The sequence below is a fragment of the Trachypithecus francoisi genome, unplaced genomic scaffold (assembly GCF_009764315.1).
Source record: "Trachypithecus francoisi isolate TF-2019V2 unplaced genomic scaffold, Tfra_2.0 Lachesis_group13, whole genome shotgun sequence".
Lineage (NCBI taxonomy): Eukaryota > Metazoa > Chordata > Mammalia > Primates > Cercopithecidae > Trachypithecus > Trachypithecus francoisi.
The window spans coordinates 42,373,954-42,394,969 of NW_022681458.1; the positions used below are offsets into that span (position 1 = coordinate 42,373,954).

General features: G+C 37.3%; 1 protein-coding gene across 3 annotated transcripts in view; it reads left to right on the forward strand.

Annotated features, from left to right (window-relative positions):
- The window catches only part of SATB2 (SATB homeobox 2), a 186,516-nt gene that overhangs the window by 122,449 nt on the left and 43,051 nt on the right, over nt 1-21,016 (forward strand). For all 3 annotated transcript variants that reach the window (XM_033230739.1, XM_033230740.1, XM_033230741.1), the window contains exons 8-9: nt 5,940-6,152; nt 10,729-10,884. In XM_033230739.1, the coding sequence (XP_033086630.1) occupies nt 5,940-6,152; nt 10,729-10,884 (369 nt within the window). The remainder of the gene's footprint in view (nt 1-5,939; nt 6,153-10,728; nt 10,885-21,016) is intronic.

Consider the following 21,016-nt stretch of genomic DNA (forward strand, 5'->3'; position numbering starts at 1 on the left):
AGTAGGATACCGGTACTTTCTACAGCCATGCCACTGAGTTAGCCGCTTTGGTTAACTCTGAATTGACCACTGAAATTTAAGAGTTCATTTTGTGTGATTAGACTAGGTTTGATATTACATAGTTTTCTTAAAAGGCTACCAGTTTTTTGCTTCCCTGTCAGCTGGACACAGATAATTCAGAATTATGTGAAAATTAAGGCTAGCAAGCATACAAAAGGGGTGAAACATGAGGAGTAAGGGACCTTATTTGGAAGGAACTTTTTTTTTTTTTTTGACATTTCAAGGGAAACGTGATAGGTTATCCAGGGGCAGGGTGGATGGTTGACCCATATGAGTGCCAAGGCTCCTTCCACCTCTAGCCTTCTGTAATTTTAATCTGTAAAATGGGAGGATGTGATTTTTTTTAACCTTACTGATTGGTTATGACACTATTTGTTTAAAGCAGTATATAATTATGAACTAAAATACGTTTTCACTAATAAGTGTTCTGAATCATATACCTTTAAAGAGATGTAACTTGATTTCTGAAGACGAGTGTCATACCAGAATTAATAATTATAATATAATATGAGGGGATAGGGCTTATTTTCTCTGTCTAGTTCAAATGTTTCTAAAGAAGTGCTCAGCATATGATTTTACTTTTAGCATAGGAATCAGAAGTACATCTAAGCTGTCTTTGGGATTTACATGACATTTGAATGTTTATCTTTGTTCACACTGGAACCTAACACTTTCCTATTATATACTTTCTATGATAAATGAATATTTTTTGGATTGAGTTACTTCAAAAGGTACATGTTTTAGTAAATAGATGAACATTGCAAGTTACCATTTCTACCTCTCATTTCAACTGCCACAAACAGAAACAAAATTTCCAGAAAGGAAAACAGTCTCTAGCTAGCTTGAGACTTTTTCCAAAGGGAAGTACTAGGGTTTGGCTGGGCCAGTTTCCTCAGTACACACCTGGTGTATATCACTTTAAAAAATAAATTATGCCTCATTAAGTTACAATTAAATGGAATCGTGATCATTTGTTTTTCTGGAAGGAAGATGTTTTGCATATTGAAAGCCTAATTTGTTGCAGGTGACAAAAAGGCTGAACAGATTATCTAATATCACTTCATTTTGGGGGTTAATGTTTGCTGGTTAGCTTATATATACTCCAGTAGTTCAGAATCGTATTAATGTGGACTCTTATTATATTTTTGTTTCAAAATATCTTCTACCACTTTATTAGTTTTTGCACTTTATTTTACAGCTTTTAAGGAAACAGAGGTTGTCTTGGTATTCTGGAGTAAGCATGTGGTTTCTCTTTCTTCAAATGTTCTAAAACTCCCCAGTTTCACAGGCTGCCCAATATTCATCGTAACTTTATATCCATGTACTATCTATATTTAAAGTTCCAGCTAGGTTAAGTCTTACCTCTTCCAATTATTTTTCCCTGAATCCTGCAGGTGATAATACTTTCTCCCTCCTTTGAGCGAAGGTGACACTAGTTCTGGCTTGCATTGATGATGCTTGACATCTTTAACATTGTGCTGCTATAATACCTTCTCCTTCCCATTGTATGGTAAACTCCTGGGAAGCAGAATCTGTCTCTCATTAAATCTATTCATCTCTCTCAGAACTTTGTATTCAATCATAAATAAGAAATGAATTAATAGACTGATCTGTTATTTTTTTGAGACAAGGTATATTGAAATTGGGGGTTCCCTAGATAATCAATGGGAGATATTGGATTTAGGGGCTCCCGAGGTAATCCATGAGAGATATAGCCTAATCCTAGAGAGTTGCCTATGGTCTGAGAGCCATGAAGAGCAGATATCTGTTAAAATCTAGTCAGTAGGGACTTTAACTGTTGCTGTCAGGAGTGGCATGGCAGGCTCAGCATTCCTAAACCTGGCCCAGGTGTGGATTCTCTTATTGCTCTCTTACAGGGTTAAAGGCCCATCGAAGGTAATTTCTCACCTGTCCCAGACAAGCTGTCAAAGGCTAGTGCAAAAACTTGGAAGTAAATTTGATAGAACCCGTCATGATAGCATTTCCCAGACTTCTCTGAATGTCAGCATATATCATACACGTTAACAATTTGGGACCAACTATATAAATTGTTAAGGAAGTATGGAAATCAAAAGCTCATTGACAGAAAGTACAGAATCAGAATCTGTAAAGGTCATTTAATTTGTTATAAAGAGATATTTTAAAATATTAGGAAAAATAAGGGCATTAAGTTTTCATCAAACAATTAGCCCCAATTATTTGTTGTCTCTGTAGAGGTAGCAAGCAGGCCAAATTATGAGCAAGCTAGATGGCATTATGATAAGTTATTGCTCATTTCGTACTTTGAATTATTTTGCTTTTAGTGAATATTTTGCCAAACTCATGTATTCTTTGGTGGTCCTGGAAATTATATGAAGTCTACAAAATGTTAATTAGGCTATGGAAAAAGCCAATTTGAGGTTCTCTGTACCTGACTTCCTTCTTTTTCCACTGACTTGTAACCCAAGAATTGTTTTGGAGGGTATCTCTTCTACCTCGTGCAGATATTCGTTCTGCTCCTTTTAGTCAACATATTTCCTGGTCTTACATAATCTTGGCTAACACTGTGGAGGAAATTGTTTTAATGTGTCCCTGGAGAAGGTTCTGTTGCCTACGATGAGGAAAATACTTAATGATCACTTTACTCAATACTTGCAATATATTTTAATATGATTACTGATATGAAAGTTTAATAAGCTATATCCTGGTTAATTTATTAATTTCCCTCCATTTGCACATTCTCAATATTCATGACCTTTCTATTCATAAAAGTGCATCTTTTTTTCAGTGCCCAGGTGCCGTGCCACATTTTCTATATCCCAGGCTGCATAATGGGAATGTCCAAGTGACACCTCCAGCTTGGCTGGCTGATAATTAAAATGCCAGATGACATAGTGGCAAGGGCTTTAGAAATATTTATATGAGATAAATTATTAATTTATGTTCTATTCAAGACAGTTTCAATATGATAAACATTTACTTATCTTGATAATTAGGTGGGGTGATGTGTGGTGTATGAAAGTTATGCTGTCTATTTTCTTCTGATCTTTTTCTCCTCTGATGATTTTCAACTCATGAAATAGACTCACTTTCCATTTATGAGCCTGAAGAATTTGGACTACATTTTTTGAAAATCCCAGTTTAAATAGTTAAAAGCACATAAATAACTCAAGTGAAAAAGACTCAACAAAACAACCAAAACTCTTCTTGTGCCCACCAGTGAGCCACTTGTTATTGAAAATGTCTGAGGAGAAAAGAATACGCTTTGGGACTATACCTACACGAATGAGAGTTTTAGTAAATAATTTAAAGCAGTGTTCTGATTCTCTGGGGTTAATATATGGAGGTGACACTGGCTACCTTGTTGGTTTGAGACTTTATCTTCAATTAGGCAAATGAAACAGAGGAAACAGTGTATTCCACCACCCTTTAAAAATACAAATATTGTATCTCTTTCACCTCAGAAATGGGTGAGCAGTCATTCTCAAGGATTCTTCGTAATAATTTTCCTTGGAGATGGATTGGTTTCCCTGCAAGGTTGTCCAGTATGTAAAAAATGTAGGAGAAGGAGCTATACAGTTTCAAAATGGAAAGAAACAAACAAGAAACAAATTAAAACACTCTGTTTTTTAGTGCTTTTTATTGATTAAGAATGAACAAACATAATTTTGAGCCATGGTTCGTTAGAACAATAGTTTTGTTATGTCACTATTTTGTATCCAAAATCTTTGCTATAATAAACTCCACAATGTGTTAAAATAATTTCACAGGGGAAGAATAGGTTTATAAACTTTGCCTTTGAGATCTCTGGAGTATAATCATAACTAAAAAATTTTTTCGTGTTGACCCTAAAACTCCTTCAAGTTTTAGTAATTTGAAATTTATTGAAATACCAAATTTATGAGAGTGAAATGGAGAGGAAGGAGGGAGAGAGAGGAAAAAGACCAACTCATCCTTTATATGCAGAATTTATCATTGAAGAAACCTCAAAAAATATCAATCTTAGTGTTTTTTTACTGGTATTGAAAGTTGAAATCCACTTTGCTCTTGCTTCTCTGCATATTCATTTGAAGATTTTTATCTTCAAAACAAATTCATTATGAATATTTCAGGTTGCTTAGTGCAAGTAGAAAGTAGGATAGCTTTAGGCAGAACTGACTTTTAATTTCAGAGAGTTGATACCTAGATTGTATCACGTTTTCTGGAAGATAAGTGTCTCACTCATTGCTTCTAAAAGCATGACAAGAAATCTGGATTAAGAATCATGTGCCAGTCAGTTATTTTTACATACACATCCTACCTTTTCCCCTTCTTTGGGCATGCATGCATGCACACACAGACACAGACACACACACAAGACACCGATCTGTAGCTTTTCTACCAAGTATTACTTAGAATTTCTCTAATCAAAGTAACATGACACTGAAATTGTGAAACTGTCGGATGACATAGTGCTTGTAAGTTCCTTGTAGTAAAATTGACTATGTGATGTTCTGAGTGGTGATTGCTTCCTTGGAGTGCTATGTGATGCACTTCCTATAACTGGCATTTGCTTCACTATATTATAATGCATTGCTTTATTTTAAAACATTACCTACCTTTCCTTGAAGATTTTTGGACAACCAGAGATAGCATATTCCTCTTACATTCATTGCCTTTTCATATTTAAGCCACATATTAGAAATCTGATAGTGTTTCCTTTGCATTAATTTTCACCTGAGTGGAAATGTCTTTGGCATCTGTTCTACTTTACTACAGTTAAAGAAGTGACTTTTCATGATTTGAGTTGGCCCATCTGTTCTAAGACATGGGATTAACATCTCAACTCTTCCTGGGGGGATAATCCTGAACTCTGTTCTTATACTGCTCTGAGAAGCAATATATTAGTTTGGAATATAAAGTGATGTCTCTGTGTGATAATCCAACAAGTGTGCAGAATGGAAATAGATCTGCACCTACCCACAATACTACAATGTCCCACCTTAGATCTCCAGCCTTTTTCTGGAGTCCATACTACTCTTCTCTAGACTTGGCAGCATTTTCCTTTTCTTTGTGAATTCTCTGTCATCAGAGCACATGAAAACACTGATTTCCTATTTAAATCTTTCTATTTGGGTGAGTCACACATTCAGAAAGTATCTGGACCCATCATAGCATTCCATGCACACTGTTGTTACGGTGTGCTCAGCCCCTCGCCAGAGGTGACTTCATTTTCATTGCTTTAATGGTGAGATTAGGGTTTCCCCCATGAAGACATCTCATAAAAGATTTGGGTGCCCTTTGTACATATGTAAGGAAAACTATTGTGTGTATGGATTGGGAAATTATCAGAGGGTTAACACAATTTAGCCATTTGCTTTGTGTCTTTTTTTTTTTTTTTTTGCCATAAGAAATTTCTATATTGAAAACAGTGGCCGGTCATACAGAAATTCAGCCAATTTTTAAAAAAATTGATGTAAATCTACCATGCTGTTTAAATGTCGAAACTAAATTTACCAAACTTGGCAGATTTGTAAAGCTAAGCAGGACTGCCAAGTGTTCCCAGTTTCAAGCAGAGAGAGTTCTAACAGTTCCTGAAATACTTGTAGGAGGCACCTGGTGGTAACTGCAGTTTCATAATTCTTCCCGAGTGCCTACCTTGCTAGCTGGCATGTCTGTACACCGATGATTATTACAGTGATGATAAAGTGTCAGAATAGAACAGTCCTAAAATAATGCATATCCCCCGGAAGGCAAGCACATTACCTTCATATCGGAGAACCCTAAGGAATTAGTGTGAGGTTCTTGACATCACAGCGAGCTGGTTAAACCAAACAAAGGGGGAGAGGGGCAGAAGACAGAAACTACACATATATACCTGCAAATGTGACTCGGTCTATTTTTTTCCCCCATTTAATCAGGGATTATTGTCTGAGATTCTGCGTAAGGAAGAAGACCCTCGGACAGCCTCTCAGTCTCTGCTAGTAAACCTGAGGGCCATGCAGAATTTCCTCAATCTGCCAGAAGTGGAGCGAGATCGCATCTACCAAGACGAGAGGGAGCGGAGCATGAATCCCAATGTGAGCATGGTCTCCTCGGCCTCCAGCAGTCCCAGCTCCTCCCGAACCCCTCAGGTGAGAAACTTGCTCTCTGGATTTTTCACTCTTTGTCTTGGAAATATCTTGCCTTCACTAGTTACTGGGTTTTCCCTTGAATACTGAGAGACATAATTCAAGGATTTCTTTCCTTTTTTTCTTTTCTTATTTTTTTATTTTTTTGAGATGGAGCCTTGCTCTGTTGCACAGACTGGGGTACAGTAGTGTGATCTTGGCTTACTGCAGCCTCTGCTTCCTGGGTTCAAGCAATTCTCCTGCCCCAGCCTCCCAAGTAGCTGACATTACAGGCACCCACCACCATGCCCGGCTAATTTTTGTATTTTTAGTAGAGATGGGGTTTCACCATGTTGGCCAGGCTAGTCTCGAACTCCTGACCTCAGGTGATCCACTTGCCTCGGTCTCCCAAAGTGCTGGGATTATAGGTGTGAGCCACCGCGCCTGGCCAATTCAAAGACTTCTTAATCCGCTAAACGTGTTGGTCAAAGGATATGAACCTCTGACCATTATATGATCCCATACTCTGTTTCTGTCCCTTTAGGAAGTTCCATTCTTCCATAGTGGTATGTGAGGGGTGGGAAGGTAGGAGTGGGCTCAGTTGCCGAAGAAGGAGTTAGGACATTTGTGTTGAAGCCGAGTTTGCATAGCAAGCACACTGCTTTCCCTTAAATTGTATGTTTATTTGGTTGGGCTGGATGGGGTGTAGGGTGGCTGAGGGCAGGGGCAGAGGGTAGTTTAAGCTCTGTTTTGTGTAATCTGAAAAAGACAAAATGGAGGAACACTTGCAGTGGAAGCATACATATGCAGTGTCTAGATCAGAATGACTGAGATGTCACTCAATGATCCTTTAGAAAATGATGGTGGAAAGGTAGGCCTTAATTATTTTCCATCCTAGGATCATCTCCCCACAGAATTTGGTGACTTCCATTCTTCCTGTCCACACACTTGAAAAGTATTCTTTTCTTAGGCCCTCGTGCAAGTGTATACATCTAGTAATGTGTGCTTCAGAGCTCCTAACTCAAGGCAGTCAGGGGTCATTTCTAGTTCACATCCAAGCCTACTCATTCCTGGTCTATCTCCTACTTCCCCTAGACTTTTACTACTTGATAGATTTATGATAAGGCCAGTCCATTCACTGTTGCTGTGATAGTTGCAGGTTCTGTCTGAATGATAATTCTCAAAACCAATATTTAATGGGTATACATTTTTGTTTGTTTGTTTTTGAGAAGGAGTCTCACTTTGTTGCCCAGGCTGAAGTGCAGTGGTGTGATCATGGCTTACTGCAACCTCTGCTTCTCAGGTTTAAGTGATTCTCCTGCCTCGACCTCCCGAGTAGCTGGGATTACAGGCACATGCCACCACACCAGGCTAATTTTTTTGTATTTTTAGTAGAGGTGGTGTTTCACCATGTTGGCCATGCTGGTCTCAAACTCCTGACCTCAAGTAATCCGTCCACCTTGGCCTTGCAAAGTGCTGGGATTACAGGCGTGAGCCACCATGCCCGACCTAATGGATATACATTTATACCAATCTGAAAAATGGGCGGTTCAAAACCAAAGGTTGTTTTGCTTAGATATTTTAGCTTTGGTTTTGTGTTTTCTGATAAATTCTAAGGAACTGATTAAGCATAGAAGCACAATTGTATTCTAGTAGAAATATTTGAGCTTTTTCAAGTATATCCATTTTTTTCACACATTTTAACTCTTTTTATATTTTTATACTCTGCAATAAAGTTTTAATTCAAGATTACTTTCTATCATGCACTGCCAAATTGTGTTACTTACACTTCAATCTTTAGTGAATTATGAGTTTTAGTTACTGTTTAAACCAAAAATAAGTCTCTTGACTGCTTGCTTTGGATGAGTATAACCAAGCATTTTTATTTATTTAAAAAAAATTCTGAGGGCATACATACTGAGCTAGTAAGTTGGGCAAGTTGTTAATGTGCACTAATATTTACTTCTGCTAAATTCATCAATATGTTTGCCACTTTCAAAGTCCATTAAACCATTATAGAAGAGCCCAGCCATACTTCATGGCCATTTAACAAGGCAGTTCTTCTTAGAAAGTTACTTCTACTTGTTAGAAATTAACAGAGGTCTGTGTGTTTGTTTTCAGCTCTTTTGTACTATTTTCCTAACAAGATTATATATCGTAGGCACCTTTTCAAAGACCTAATAGCTTTCAGTGCCAGACCAACTTACAAGGCCACACAGTTAGGGTCAGTATTTTGCTTATTTTGACCAGAATGCCATCTAGAAAATTCATTAAGATGCCCTTTAGGGATAGGTGTAGCAGGGAAATCTCTTATTTAATTTCACAGTTTTGATATTTTAAAAAATAAATATTTAAACATGTTTTTGAGAATACAGTCATGGCATTGCATTTGTACATTCTCTAGAATTGTCTTCTTTTTCTCTTGGGTAAAAATTGAGAAAGGAGAATTTATTAAAGTCTTTTAAAACATTTCATGATTACCGACTTAAAATTCTTTACAGGCATATCTCAACAGTCAAGATCATAGTTCGGTACAGATTTTATTGTGAGAACAAGTATTAGAGGAGTACTCACTGACTCAGCCTTTTAGTTGGAGTCAGCAATTTAGTGTACACAGGCAGCTTGACATTGATGCAGGGAGATTATTTTCCAGACCCCATCTATACTTTATTAGTAGCTGAAAAACAAATTGGAGAAATTTCAGTTTTGAAATTATACCTGCGGTCTCTTTTTATTTATTCAGTTCAGCATTCCGTGCTGTACTTAATAATGACAAAGCAATACTAAGATAAGAATGATCATTTTTTAAAATGCTTACTGTGTATTAGGTATTGTGAACATTTTGCATGAATTCAATTGTCACCATTTTTGGTATTACGCCCATTTTACAGATGAGGGAACTGAGGTTTAGATGGATTCGGTAACTTGTGTAAGGTCACATGGCTGAGGGGTTTCATCTTAGCCCTCATGGTTCTAGAGAAGACTTGACCAGTCAGGTGGGATGAGATAGTCAGTGAGGCAAATTAAGAAAACTGAATTGAGAAAGGGCAGACATGCTATGCTAAAACATTCTCTTAACAGGGAAAGCGCTGTGGGTTAACTAGAAATTTTGAGCAGAACAAAGAGTTTTTTTTAAAAAATTACAGAGAATTGGATTTTTAATGGGAAAGTCCAAACCTAGCAAGGAAATTCTTGTAACAGCACCTGGCACAAATTGGAGATTTTGGAGGCAGTGTATGGTGCAGTGTCCTGACCCCATGCTTTTGAGCCTGAAAGAGTTGTGTTCAGATCATGGTCCCTTCACTGGCTGCTGGGTGTCCTAGGTTAAAATCCTCTTTTATTTCAGTTTCTTAATTTGTAAGATGAAAATAATAATGTCTAACTCATTGGAATCTTAAAAGAATTAAATGTGAAAACAGAAGTTAAAATGCTTTCTGGAGTACCTGGCCCATAAAAAGCACACCATAAATTATAGTAATTATTGCTTTGTGGTAATCAGAAAATAGTATAAGAGAAGGAGGTAGAAGAAAACTGGCAGAAGTCACTGTTAGGAAGCAAAGCCTTTATGGAAACGTAGGGCCTGAAGTTCTGCCTCTAGACACCATTTGTCACAGAGTCCACACTGCCTGTTACATCTTTCTCTGGACAAGGAGAAAAAACCCAGGTTAGGTCAGTTCAGCTGGTAGTGCACAAGGATCAAGGATGTCTTTTCCTGAAGTCTTGCTGACGGAGGTTCCAACAAAATGTCTCAGCCCTCTCTTATTAGACACCAGCAATGCATTTTAGGGCCCACACCAAGTAAATGTTATGACCATCTTTTGGATTAAGTAGATTCAGACATTTTAGGGTTATCCTAACCCCAAGAAGTACAGATACCTTCTATATTGTCCTTCATTTGTCTCTGAAGCTGATGGGAAATCATTCAATTAAAACGAGCACTGCAGAATACATAAAACCACAATATGAGTTTAAGAAAATGAAAACGGCACATCAAAGGCATTCTGAAGCCTAGTTTTATGAAATGAAATTTTGTTTCATTTCCACTGATTTCCTAGGTGAAATTAGGTGACTGTCTGGGTAGCATAATGATGATAATGATGGGAAACCATACATACTCGAATGACATACGTAAAGCTTTAATAAAGAATGAGAGAGACTCAGGAGTGCATTAAATTGAGTAATAATTTATTATTTAGAGACCTCTACCCATTTACTCATTTTTTTTTCTGGAAGAATTGGCTCTTCCTCCAAGGTGTGCCATTTTTCGAAAGAAAAGGTTAACTGTGTGTGTGTTCTGCATGTTTGTTTTGTTGTTAGATGGTTGCTTATAGTTTGGTGTCTAGGAGAGCCATCCTACCTGTGAACCTTCATCTGAGATACTGTGAGAAAACAGGGTTGACAGGATTCTGCATGTCCTATAGGAATGCACTGCAATTATTTCCAATCACAATTAACCTGATTAGAATAATGGACAGGAAGTGTCCCTCTGTAGCTAATGCAGTTTGGCATCAGCTGACTGAAATCCTTTGATAATTTCTGCACAGATGGCTGGGCTGAATGCAGCACTTTTAAAATTATTATTTTCATGGTCTCTTGGTAGGCCAAAACCTCGACACCGACAACAGACCTCCCTATTAAGGTGGACGGCGCCAACGTCAACATCACAGCTGCCATTTATGACGAGATCCAACAGGAGATGAAAAGGGCCAAGGTGTCTCAAGCCCTGTTTGCCAAAGTGGCTGCAAATAAAAGTCAGGTGAGTGGCTTTTAAAAGAGCAAAATCGAGGGCTGGAATTAGACCCTTCTCCTTCCCCCACCAATAAAAATACATCTGTTCCTATAATAATAATAACAATAATAACCCCCAAGAAACCTGTCATGTTCTGCCTTTTACTCTAGTTTGCTTTTATTCCCATTGGAGTTCAAAATAGAGATGAAGCCAAAACCCGATCTTTTTTTTTTTTTTAAAGATTAAAAAAAATTAGCCTCGAATGATTTCTCTCCTTTTTCTAAACACTGCAATGTACTCTTTTGTTTCTCTCCCTTTATATATATATTATATATATATGAATGAATAAAACTTAGAATGTATATAACGGTACCTTTCTGAGACCAAGTTTTAGCCAAGTCTCATCACCTCTCCTGTTCCCACAAGGGGAATGGCGGACTCTGTTATAATAACCACTTTTCCCCAGGCCCAGAGACACCTTTTGATGTCAGGTGTTTCTTTTATGTACAGAATACAGTTGCTTTTTTTCAGGAGAAAACACACGTGGGGAGTGCAGGGTAAGTGCTAAAATCTTTTAACAGAAAAACATAGAAGCTTATCCAGTAAAATTTTTCAGAGTGCTGGGATTGCGGAGAATGTAATGCTCTGGGGAAAAGAGCAGACAGATGCTTAGGTTTTTTATTTCTGAAAGCAGCAACAGTTGATGGGATCTACTATCTGCTTCAATTCTTCATTTAAAGAGACAATTTCTGCCCAGACCTAGAATCCTAGGTTAGTTTGAGTTGCATGCTTACTTATTTATACCTAGGGCGAACATCTAATGCAGAGTGGAGGAAACAAAAGTTAGTTAAAGCGTAATTTTGAGAGTCCTTGGATTCTGAGCTTGATTTCCACTGTGTCCTTGTATGACAAATGTTTTCATCCCTACATATGTAAATAATAAAATGATTGATCATCTCCCTAACAAATCTTCCGTTGTGTGCTATAAAGAAAGGAAGTGACTGAGTATTGTATTTCTATTAAGCAAGAAGGTTTTCAATAAAAATTAAGTTTTTAAAACTGAAAAAAATCAAACTATAGTTAAATGTTATGTTTAGATTAATTATAGAGTATAGGGTTAGCCTTTTTTACCTGCAGTTTTAACGTGATGTAGGTTATTTTCAGATGTTGATAAAAGGCGGAGAGTAGAATATCAAAGAACTTGGAAAGGGATTAAAATGTTTGTTTCCCTTTTCAATTTCAGTGTAGTAATTTTTCCAGATTACTCTGACTTTCTCTCATCAATGAAATCAGTGAAATACAGTTTGCTAAGACATGATGTCCAACCATACTATGAAATACATGGAAAGAAAATACCATAGAGCTGTCTTAAACTGTTAAATGCATAAAATCCCATGTACCACATGGCAAAATATAATGAGAGTTGGAGCTGTTAAACGAATAAAGCTGTTAAATGCATAATGCCACTTGGCAAAACTACTGTGCATTTAATGGTTTTCCACTGTGTAATAAAGGACATATGTGGTAAATGTGCAGTGAGTATAAAAGCTGCACAATTGATTTTGCAAACCTGCCCCTTAGTTGTGACTTGATGTAAATATCAAAGTTTCACACAGTCCTTCTTTTATAAGCAGCTTTCAAGAAAAACTGAAGACCGCAGTCTGAGAACTTGATTCCGAATGCCTGTAATCTTCCTGTTGATTTAGCACTATGGCTTTTGGAAATAGTGATGCCTCCAACCTCCCAAAAGAATTCAGGTAGCTGATTGAAAGCTGCTTTTGCCAATTGGCAGAAGCTTAGCTCTCCAAATTTTTGATGTCTCCTGAAGAAACCAGTAGCCCTGATTTCGTAGAATTTAGAGGAGAACATAGTTCTGGGAATTAATATGCTGAAGATAAGATTGAGCTTAAGTGAGGATAAGAGGCTTTGAGGTTGTTCTTTTTTCACTGGGACAATGATCTCATTTTCATCTATGAGTAGGGAACCTTATTGTAAATAGCTGACTAGATAGGCAATTCAGACATTATGTTTATTATGTTTTTTTTTAAAAAATGATACTGCCAAACAAAATGAATTTAATTGGTGGTTTCAAAGGCAATTTAACAAAAGATATTCACTCCCATTTTATTAGTATCAGTATTCACTTGATAAAAAGTATATTTAGTAAAATCAATTGCATGATTTGGTACATGGCACATATATTTGGTGGCTATCCATAAGGTGTATCTGTGTGTATGTGTGTGTACATGTATGTGTGTATATATAGACATATATACATGCATACATACATATACATATATACATGCATGCACATGTATATATGTACACACGTGTGTATATGCATACACACATATGTATACATATATACATGTTTGTACATATACATGTGTGTACATGTATGTATATATACATATATTTATATAGGTATACATGTTTGCATACATATAGGTATGTGTGTGCATGTATGCATGCACATGTATGTATACATGTATACGTGCACATGTATATGCATGTGTGCGTGCACATGTATGTACAGGTATACATGTATAAGCTGTATATATACATGACTAAGATATATATCCACAAGGTGTGTCTATGTGTGTATATATAGACATACATGTATATACATAAACATACATGTATATACATATATGTATATATGTATGTATATATATCCATAGACACACGTATATATACGTCTATACATATACATACACGCACATAGATACACCTTATGGACATATATATCTTAGTCATATATATTACACCTTACAGATTTATATATCTCTCTTAGTCATGACTAATCATAGGACTTAACCTCTCCAAGCTGCAATGGGGAGTGGCCACACCCACTTCATTGTGTGGTGAGAACTGAGAGGAACAAAGGTTTTTCTCTTTTCTTGCATTTTCTTCCCTCCTTTTATTTTTCTTTGGAGGGATCTTAAGTTCTTGCAGTGACTGAAGAGCCACATGCAAGGGCTTTCCCTTCTCCTGAAGGTGAAATTAGGGAAACAATTAATTAGGTACTCTTGTGAACTGGAGTTGCCTTGAATCCCTGAAGGCCCAGTTCAAATATGCATAGCAACCTTCTCCTTCCATTTGGAATTTCTATGACCCCTCCATTAACACTCCTTGGTGCTGTTTGCTGTAATCAGCTGTTAAGAATAATGTCTAACACTGCCCTGTGTGTTAGGGAAGCCTTGAATGGGGACTAGGAAGAGGGAGGGGAGTTTTAGAGAGAGTAGGAATGATGGGCCAAGAGGGTCCTTGAGGACTGTAAGTGTTTAGGAACCAGGCACAATGCAAGGAAAGGGGTTCAGAAAAGGAGTTGAAAGGTTGGCAAACTGGTTCATTGTGAAAGTCTGTTACTGGGAAGTGTGTATATGTTTCCCTAGTGCATGGGTTACATGAGGATGCATTTGTAGGGTCCCAGACCACCTCCTGCAGCTCAGCCCCAGTCCCTTGGTAATGGTCAGGCCAGTCCATCATCCACTTCCATTAGGTATCTTCTATCAGGCCCTTGCCCCTTTCTTCAGGGGAAAGGAGTCCAAGAAGAGTAAGACCAGAAATGTGTTTATGCACATTTCACGTTTGTACATTTCCTTCATTTTCTAGTTAGGACAGTTTAGTGGTTTAAAATAATTTTCTGTGTGTGAATTCTGAGGATTACCTTGCTTTTCTGTCTGCAGAATATTCAGATCATGGAACAGAATGACAGTGGTAATTCTCTGTGAATTAGGAGTTAGTGGTTCTTAGTAGAAGCCATAATGTAAAGGCATATGGAGCGTTTTCTGTATAACTCCAGTCTGACCCTCACATACAAAGGGCCACCAGGGAGCGAACGCCCCACATTCAGTCCGCATGGCCACAGGAATGCCTTGTTCCTCAAAAGCTTCTGCTAATCTTCCTGGCTGTCTTCTGCAGATTCTGTGGGGCTGCTTTCGCCTTTCTTCCCAATTTTACCCAATCAGCTGTGATCTGGGATATAGAAATCTAGAGGAGAGAAAACATAGTAACTTGTGGGCACATCTTCTGCAGTTCTCTGGGGACGGTTGTGTACTTTAACAGCATCCTCAGCCACATTTCTCTCCCTTGACATCAATTACCCCATTTCCCAGACACTGATTAATTGTTTTCTTTCTTCTCATATCCTGCTATCTTCTCCCTTTTATAGGCTGCGATAGGTTAGCTCATAGAATGCTAAGAATCATCTGATGTTGTTTTTTGTTTTTTTTTTCTTTGAAAGGAGAGTGAATCTTTATTATTATTATTATTATTTGCATACTCAAAGACCCAACACTACGTATGTGATTGTTTTTTCCTACTAGGTTTGGGTAAAAATAGAGTAGGGAGAGAAATGGAAAGGGGCTTATTTTTAATCTCTATTTCCCCTTCCCTTCATTAAAAAGATAAACCAATGAACAAAGACTTCAGAAGGGCTGTGGACTTGCCTTTTGTATCAGGAAGGTGGAGAGAAACTAACACACCCTGTTCTGTTCCATACAGACAAGGGGAAAAAGACGGCCTGGTTGTAAACCCCAGATGCTGGTAATGAAAGGGGCAGCCCCAGAGCCTGCTGGGATAAAAGAAAAAGGGTGATTTTGGAACCAACACGGACCCAGGGGGGTCTCTGGTGAGATGATATTAGTAAGATGTCCTCATGTTTACAAAGGTTTAAAGACCTCTGCCAATCCTCCATGCTACCTATGCCTTTGCAGGCCCACTGGCTGCCGGAGCTGCCACTAAAGTCAAGAATGAGAGAGATCTTCCTACTACACACTTTAGAATGGGAGGCATAATTGTGATCTCATTGTAGCTAGAAGAAATGGATTTCTGGCTTTTAATACACAACTCTAAAATCATTTTCCCCATAGAAACTATGACCTACATGGTGATTGGGTTTCAGTATGTTCTGTGCTTCATGTACATTAGGATTAAGTGGATTTTGTGTACTGACCTTTATGCCTTATCACTATGTTTCTACAAAAAAAAATGTTTCAAGTTCTCAACTACTTAACAAATTGTATTCCTAAGTGATAGTGTACTTATGTTTTAGATGTAGTTTACAAGCTCAGATTTTATGAAAAAATTTTTTTTCTTAAAATCTCTCCTTATAGGTGGTCTAATTTGCTTGACAGGCTAAATAATTTAAAACATGTAGGTCTCCATAGAAGATTCTTTATATAAAAGAAAAAGGAAAGAAAGACTAATTAATTTTTGTTTTTGCATCTCTTCTTAAAATGTCTCAGGCATATATTTATACATTTTTTAAAGAAATAATTTATATTTTGTGATTACATAAGTAATTTAACAACCTCATTTTAAAAAATTCAGAAAGTGACGAAGAGTATAAAAATAAAAACATAGATCAGCCATGATTTCATGACCCAGATATAGTTACTATTAACATTTTAGAATCTTTTCTTTCAATGTGTATATGTTTGCATGGGAGTGTATGTGCATGTTTATATCCTAATTGATATCATAACTGTGTAACAAATAATTATAAGACAAGTTAAAACTATAATTTTTAAGACAACTTTTTTATGTAGGAGACTAAATTTATAAAATATAAAATATTATCTTGTCTCATTACTTAGTTTCCTAGCCTTTAAAAAATATTGCACAAAGATCAAAGGTTTGCCATTTTGCACAAAAAGTACTCTAATGTTGATCTTACATTGTGAAGTTTCCATGTTGAGGACGCCTTTACTGGGGCTGGGATAACCCAGGGCACTGGAAGTAGACATGTTGCTGCCCTGGCCTCTCTGTTATAAAGAGTAACAGAAACTGTAGGCCATAGGATACCCTGTGTAAAGTGAGTTCGTGGTCTGTCTCCTAATGATTTTGATTTTGCCATTTATATTCTGCACGTAAGGTAGGCTAAAATGAGGTGTGCAGCCTTGACTGAGTAGCTGCCAGGTAGGTTTCTTCAGAACGCAGTCATTCTGAGACCTATCATGGACCAGTTTCCACTCTTGTCAACTGGATCGAGTATACTAAAATTTAGGGATGGTGTTCCAAATTCAAATTCAAAAAAGTTTAATATATGTACACTAAAATTACCATTTGAAAAATGTTGTGCCTAGTGAAGGAATTTCTCAGATTCCCAAATGCCAAACTAAGTGGATGTGAACATAGTGATGCATGAGCGTCAAGTTGAGCCCTTCAGTCTCCCCTCTTTTTTCTCTTGGTAGGATCTCAAGAAATCAGATTCTAGTGAAGCAGTCTCCTCAGACATTCCTATAAGATCTCTGTTTTAATATCAACCTCATGATCCAGAATTGGGTTCTTTTTACCACCCTCACAATTAATTATGTTATTGTTCCATGCCTTAAAATTAGTCTTTATAGGAGTCCTTAGGCAATCAATAATGATGATGATGATAATGAAGATTAATCAGACTACATATGCAGTTCTTAAAATGTCAAATACTTTTAACTCATCACTAAAGTTTTAAACTCATTTTAAGTTCATTTTATCCTTTGCAGAAACCTTTGAGTTCATTATTTTGCCTGTTCATGACTTGGTAACTTTGGAAACTTGCATGTGTCTTTGAAGCAAATTAGGTTGCCATATTAAAACCTCCTCTCTGATTTCTCCCCAGCCCCTTGGGGAAGAGGACATTGAGTTAAACTGTGGTTCTTATAGTCAGAGAATGTTGGTGTCTATGAACGGTTGCTACCACTTTGCTGTTGAGACTATTTAATCTTCTTTTCCCAGGGCCAAGACTAGGGTAAGGCAAGCTAGCTGCCTAGGTTGCAAGATGTAAGAAGGCAGGCACACTCTTGTCAAACCATACTGTTTACATTTCATGCACTAGTTGCTTGCTCACCTCTTTCTAGTCCCACCCTGATCTTTCAAAAGAGTCTTAACTCCTGGTTGTCTTCCCTGTCTGGTTTCCCCAACCACTACCCCGCCTGACCCCCAACCCCCACCACCCACCCATTATGATAAGTTCTTTAGGAAGTTTGCAATATACATTGATATGTCACAGGTGTGCTGACATTTGGACCTGAAGGGAGGCATTGAAAGCATTTTTATTGTTTTCTGTTAGATATTTTGGCCTAGTGCATTTTGCTGTTAATATCTTTCTACTGTTGAAGTGAAGAAGTCCAAAATTCTAGATTCATTCTTCTTTTTTGACAAACACAAATGGCTTTTTCAGGTGCATGTACCCATGTATGCTTGTATGTATGTTTGTACATATTTATATGTGTAAAGGCATACCAAATCTCCATACTATTAAATAGCTGTGTATATTCCATGTGTGCTAAGGAGGGCAACAACATTTTGTGTAATCCCATCTTGACTTGAGCACAGTCTATCAGAGGTTTAAAGGGCTCTTCTGAAGTAAAATTTTCCTTACTCTCAATTACAGACTCAACCTTTACAGACACATCCATAGAAATGTCAGTGACATGCATAAGATAACCCAGAGATAGCTACAAATTAGTCCCCATAAAAATACAGTTTAGAATTTAGTATACAAATTTGAAAAGTAAAGAAGCAGATCATTTTTACTTATCATATTTAAAGTATAAAATAATTAACCTTGAACTTTAACCAAACAGCCAGCACAGTTTTTTCAGGTTTAGATAACCTCCTTGTCAGGGATTCATTGAAGCCTTTGACAAGCCTTCCTTGTAGTTAGGCTTTTATCCATTTCAGTTTTCTTGATTAGGTTATCTTGAGTCATTAGGGGGTTTATTTATTTTAATAGACACTTATTGGATTCATGAAAAGAGAATTTGGTGACGAAGAAACAAGAGCTGAATATTATGTGGCTCATTTCACACTTCAGAAGAGTCTCAGCCATCTGAAGAGAAATCCTTTCACAGTTACAAAAGTTTGTTTGGGGACTTTATGTGCTTCCATGTAGAAAGCGAACTGTCTGTAGTTAATAATATGAATTTCCTTTTGCGATACTCAGAAAACATTTCCCTTTGGTTACATATGCTGACATTTTCTGTATTGAAGATGTGGGTGAGTAAATGGCCTTTTGCATTTCTGCTGCAAGAATCTATGAGTCATTCTCCTGAAGAACTGTTCATTTGCTGAGTTATTCATTCATTAGAGTTCCTAAAGGGCAAAGGGAGTGGGGGCTACTTACTAATTAGTAGGTGAATTAACTCAATAGCTTTGTGTTAGGCATATCAAGGGGAGTAATCACTGTGACAAGGCCCTGCCTTCAAGGAGCATATACAGCTTTATTCAACAAAGGCAAAGTTACTAACTCTCTTGTGGGAGATTAGAGAAGGCTATGGACTTGTGTTTAGTGCTGGGCAAGTTCTAGTTTGTATTTGTTTCAAATATTGTAAAAACTGGAAAATTGGTCATAAACATAGACCAATGTTTTTAAAGGAAAAAATCATGGAGGCTGTGAGAAGTTGGGGTCCAAACCAAGTGTCCTGGGGAAGAGAAAGCAAGCCACTTTGTATGCAGAGGCATTTCAGTACCATGGACAGGAACCCCACTCTTTTCAGCTGTGGTGTGTCCCTCCCCTCCTTATCACTTACACATTAGATTTACAGCTAAGATTCAAACTCATGTCTGACAGGCTCCCAGCTGGAACACTGGGCCATATTATTGTTTTGTGAAAGGCCTCCCTGGTCATTTGAACATTCTCAGCCTTTGGTATGTGGTTTGGAGGATATGTCACTCATTGATTGTCGACTTGAAATATTTTAATCTTTTAAAATATTTTCTAAGTGAAATAGATATTTCCATACCTCATTCATTTTCAATTGAAGAGAGCTTTAAAAACTGTAGTATTAACAACAGCAACAACAAATACACACATATATACACACAGAGAGAGAAAAGAAAGTGGTTAAAATGATAACAGATTATTTAAATGATAGATGTAGTGTGGTTCTTTATGATATATGTCATGTCTTTTTAGAATGAACACTCCTCGAGGGTAGAACTTATGAAGCGTGCACTTTATGAGTACCCGGCCATTGTGGGTCCCAGTTAATACCAAGCCACACAAGTTCACTATGAAAAAAGATATCTAGGCTAGGATAAGTCATGCTCTTGACTTTATCATAGCCTTTTCCCCAAGAACGTCTTAAAAAGGAAGAAGTTGGGGGAAAGAGAGGAAAATAAAGATAAGTTAATTCTTCATCATATCAGTTAAAAAGCCGTCAATGACTCCTAGGGCCCATAAGATTAAGATAAAAATTGGCTTTTTTGCTTGACATTCTTTATAATCTAAGCCCTACCTTCATTTCTAGACTTTCAGTCCTCTCCCCACCTGGTGAAATCTGTCTTTATCTTCCAAAATTCACCTTGTATGCCATTTTCTCAATGATGACACTTTTCCTGAACTGCTTCATGGTCAGAATTAATTACTCACTTTCTTGTTGGCAATCTCAATTAACCTTTCAAGTAAAAAGTAACAATGACAATTAGATAATATATGTAATGTACTAGCCCATTGCATGGCATGCAGAAGATGTGTGCTCAAACAGAAAATTGTTAACAGAATCAATGTCCTGAGAGACTACTATTACTGTTTGCAATGTATATAATGGACCATTTTCCCTATCATATTCATGCATTAGAGATGGGGAAACAAACCTTAGAACATTGACACGGTTGCTTCTGAGAATTAGTGCTTCTCTCCAACAATAACTCTCTGAATTTGAGTCTGTAAAACATTCCTCTAGGCTAATTTCTGTGTACTCTAATAATTTTGGTTCAATCTAATGACTGTTTATTGAGAAGCTACTATGTGCAAGAAACCACACTCTGCTCTTAAAATGCTAAAATGAGTAAGAAACCAACCCTTGCCCTCCACTCCCATCAAGAAGCTAACTGTTCTGATAGGAATGCAGACATACCCATCCCTAAAAATAATAATGATCAAGTTGTGAAAAGGTATAAACAAAATGCTTCAGGGGTATACAAGAGTGGGCAACAAATGAGACCACATCAGCTGAGACTTGAAGTATAGCTTCTCATGGGGAAAAGAAGTTTGAGTATGAGACATTCCATTTAAGAGAGTAACATGGCAGAAGCATGAAAGTGAGAATGTACCTGTGAGTAATTCACAGTGGCTGGAGCACAAGGTCAGTAGGGGAATTGGTGGGAGACGAGGTCATGAGAGAAAAATGGGGGCAAATTGTGGTTATTATTGTTGCCTCTTAGTAAT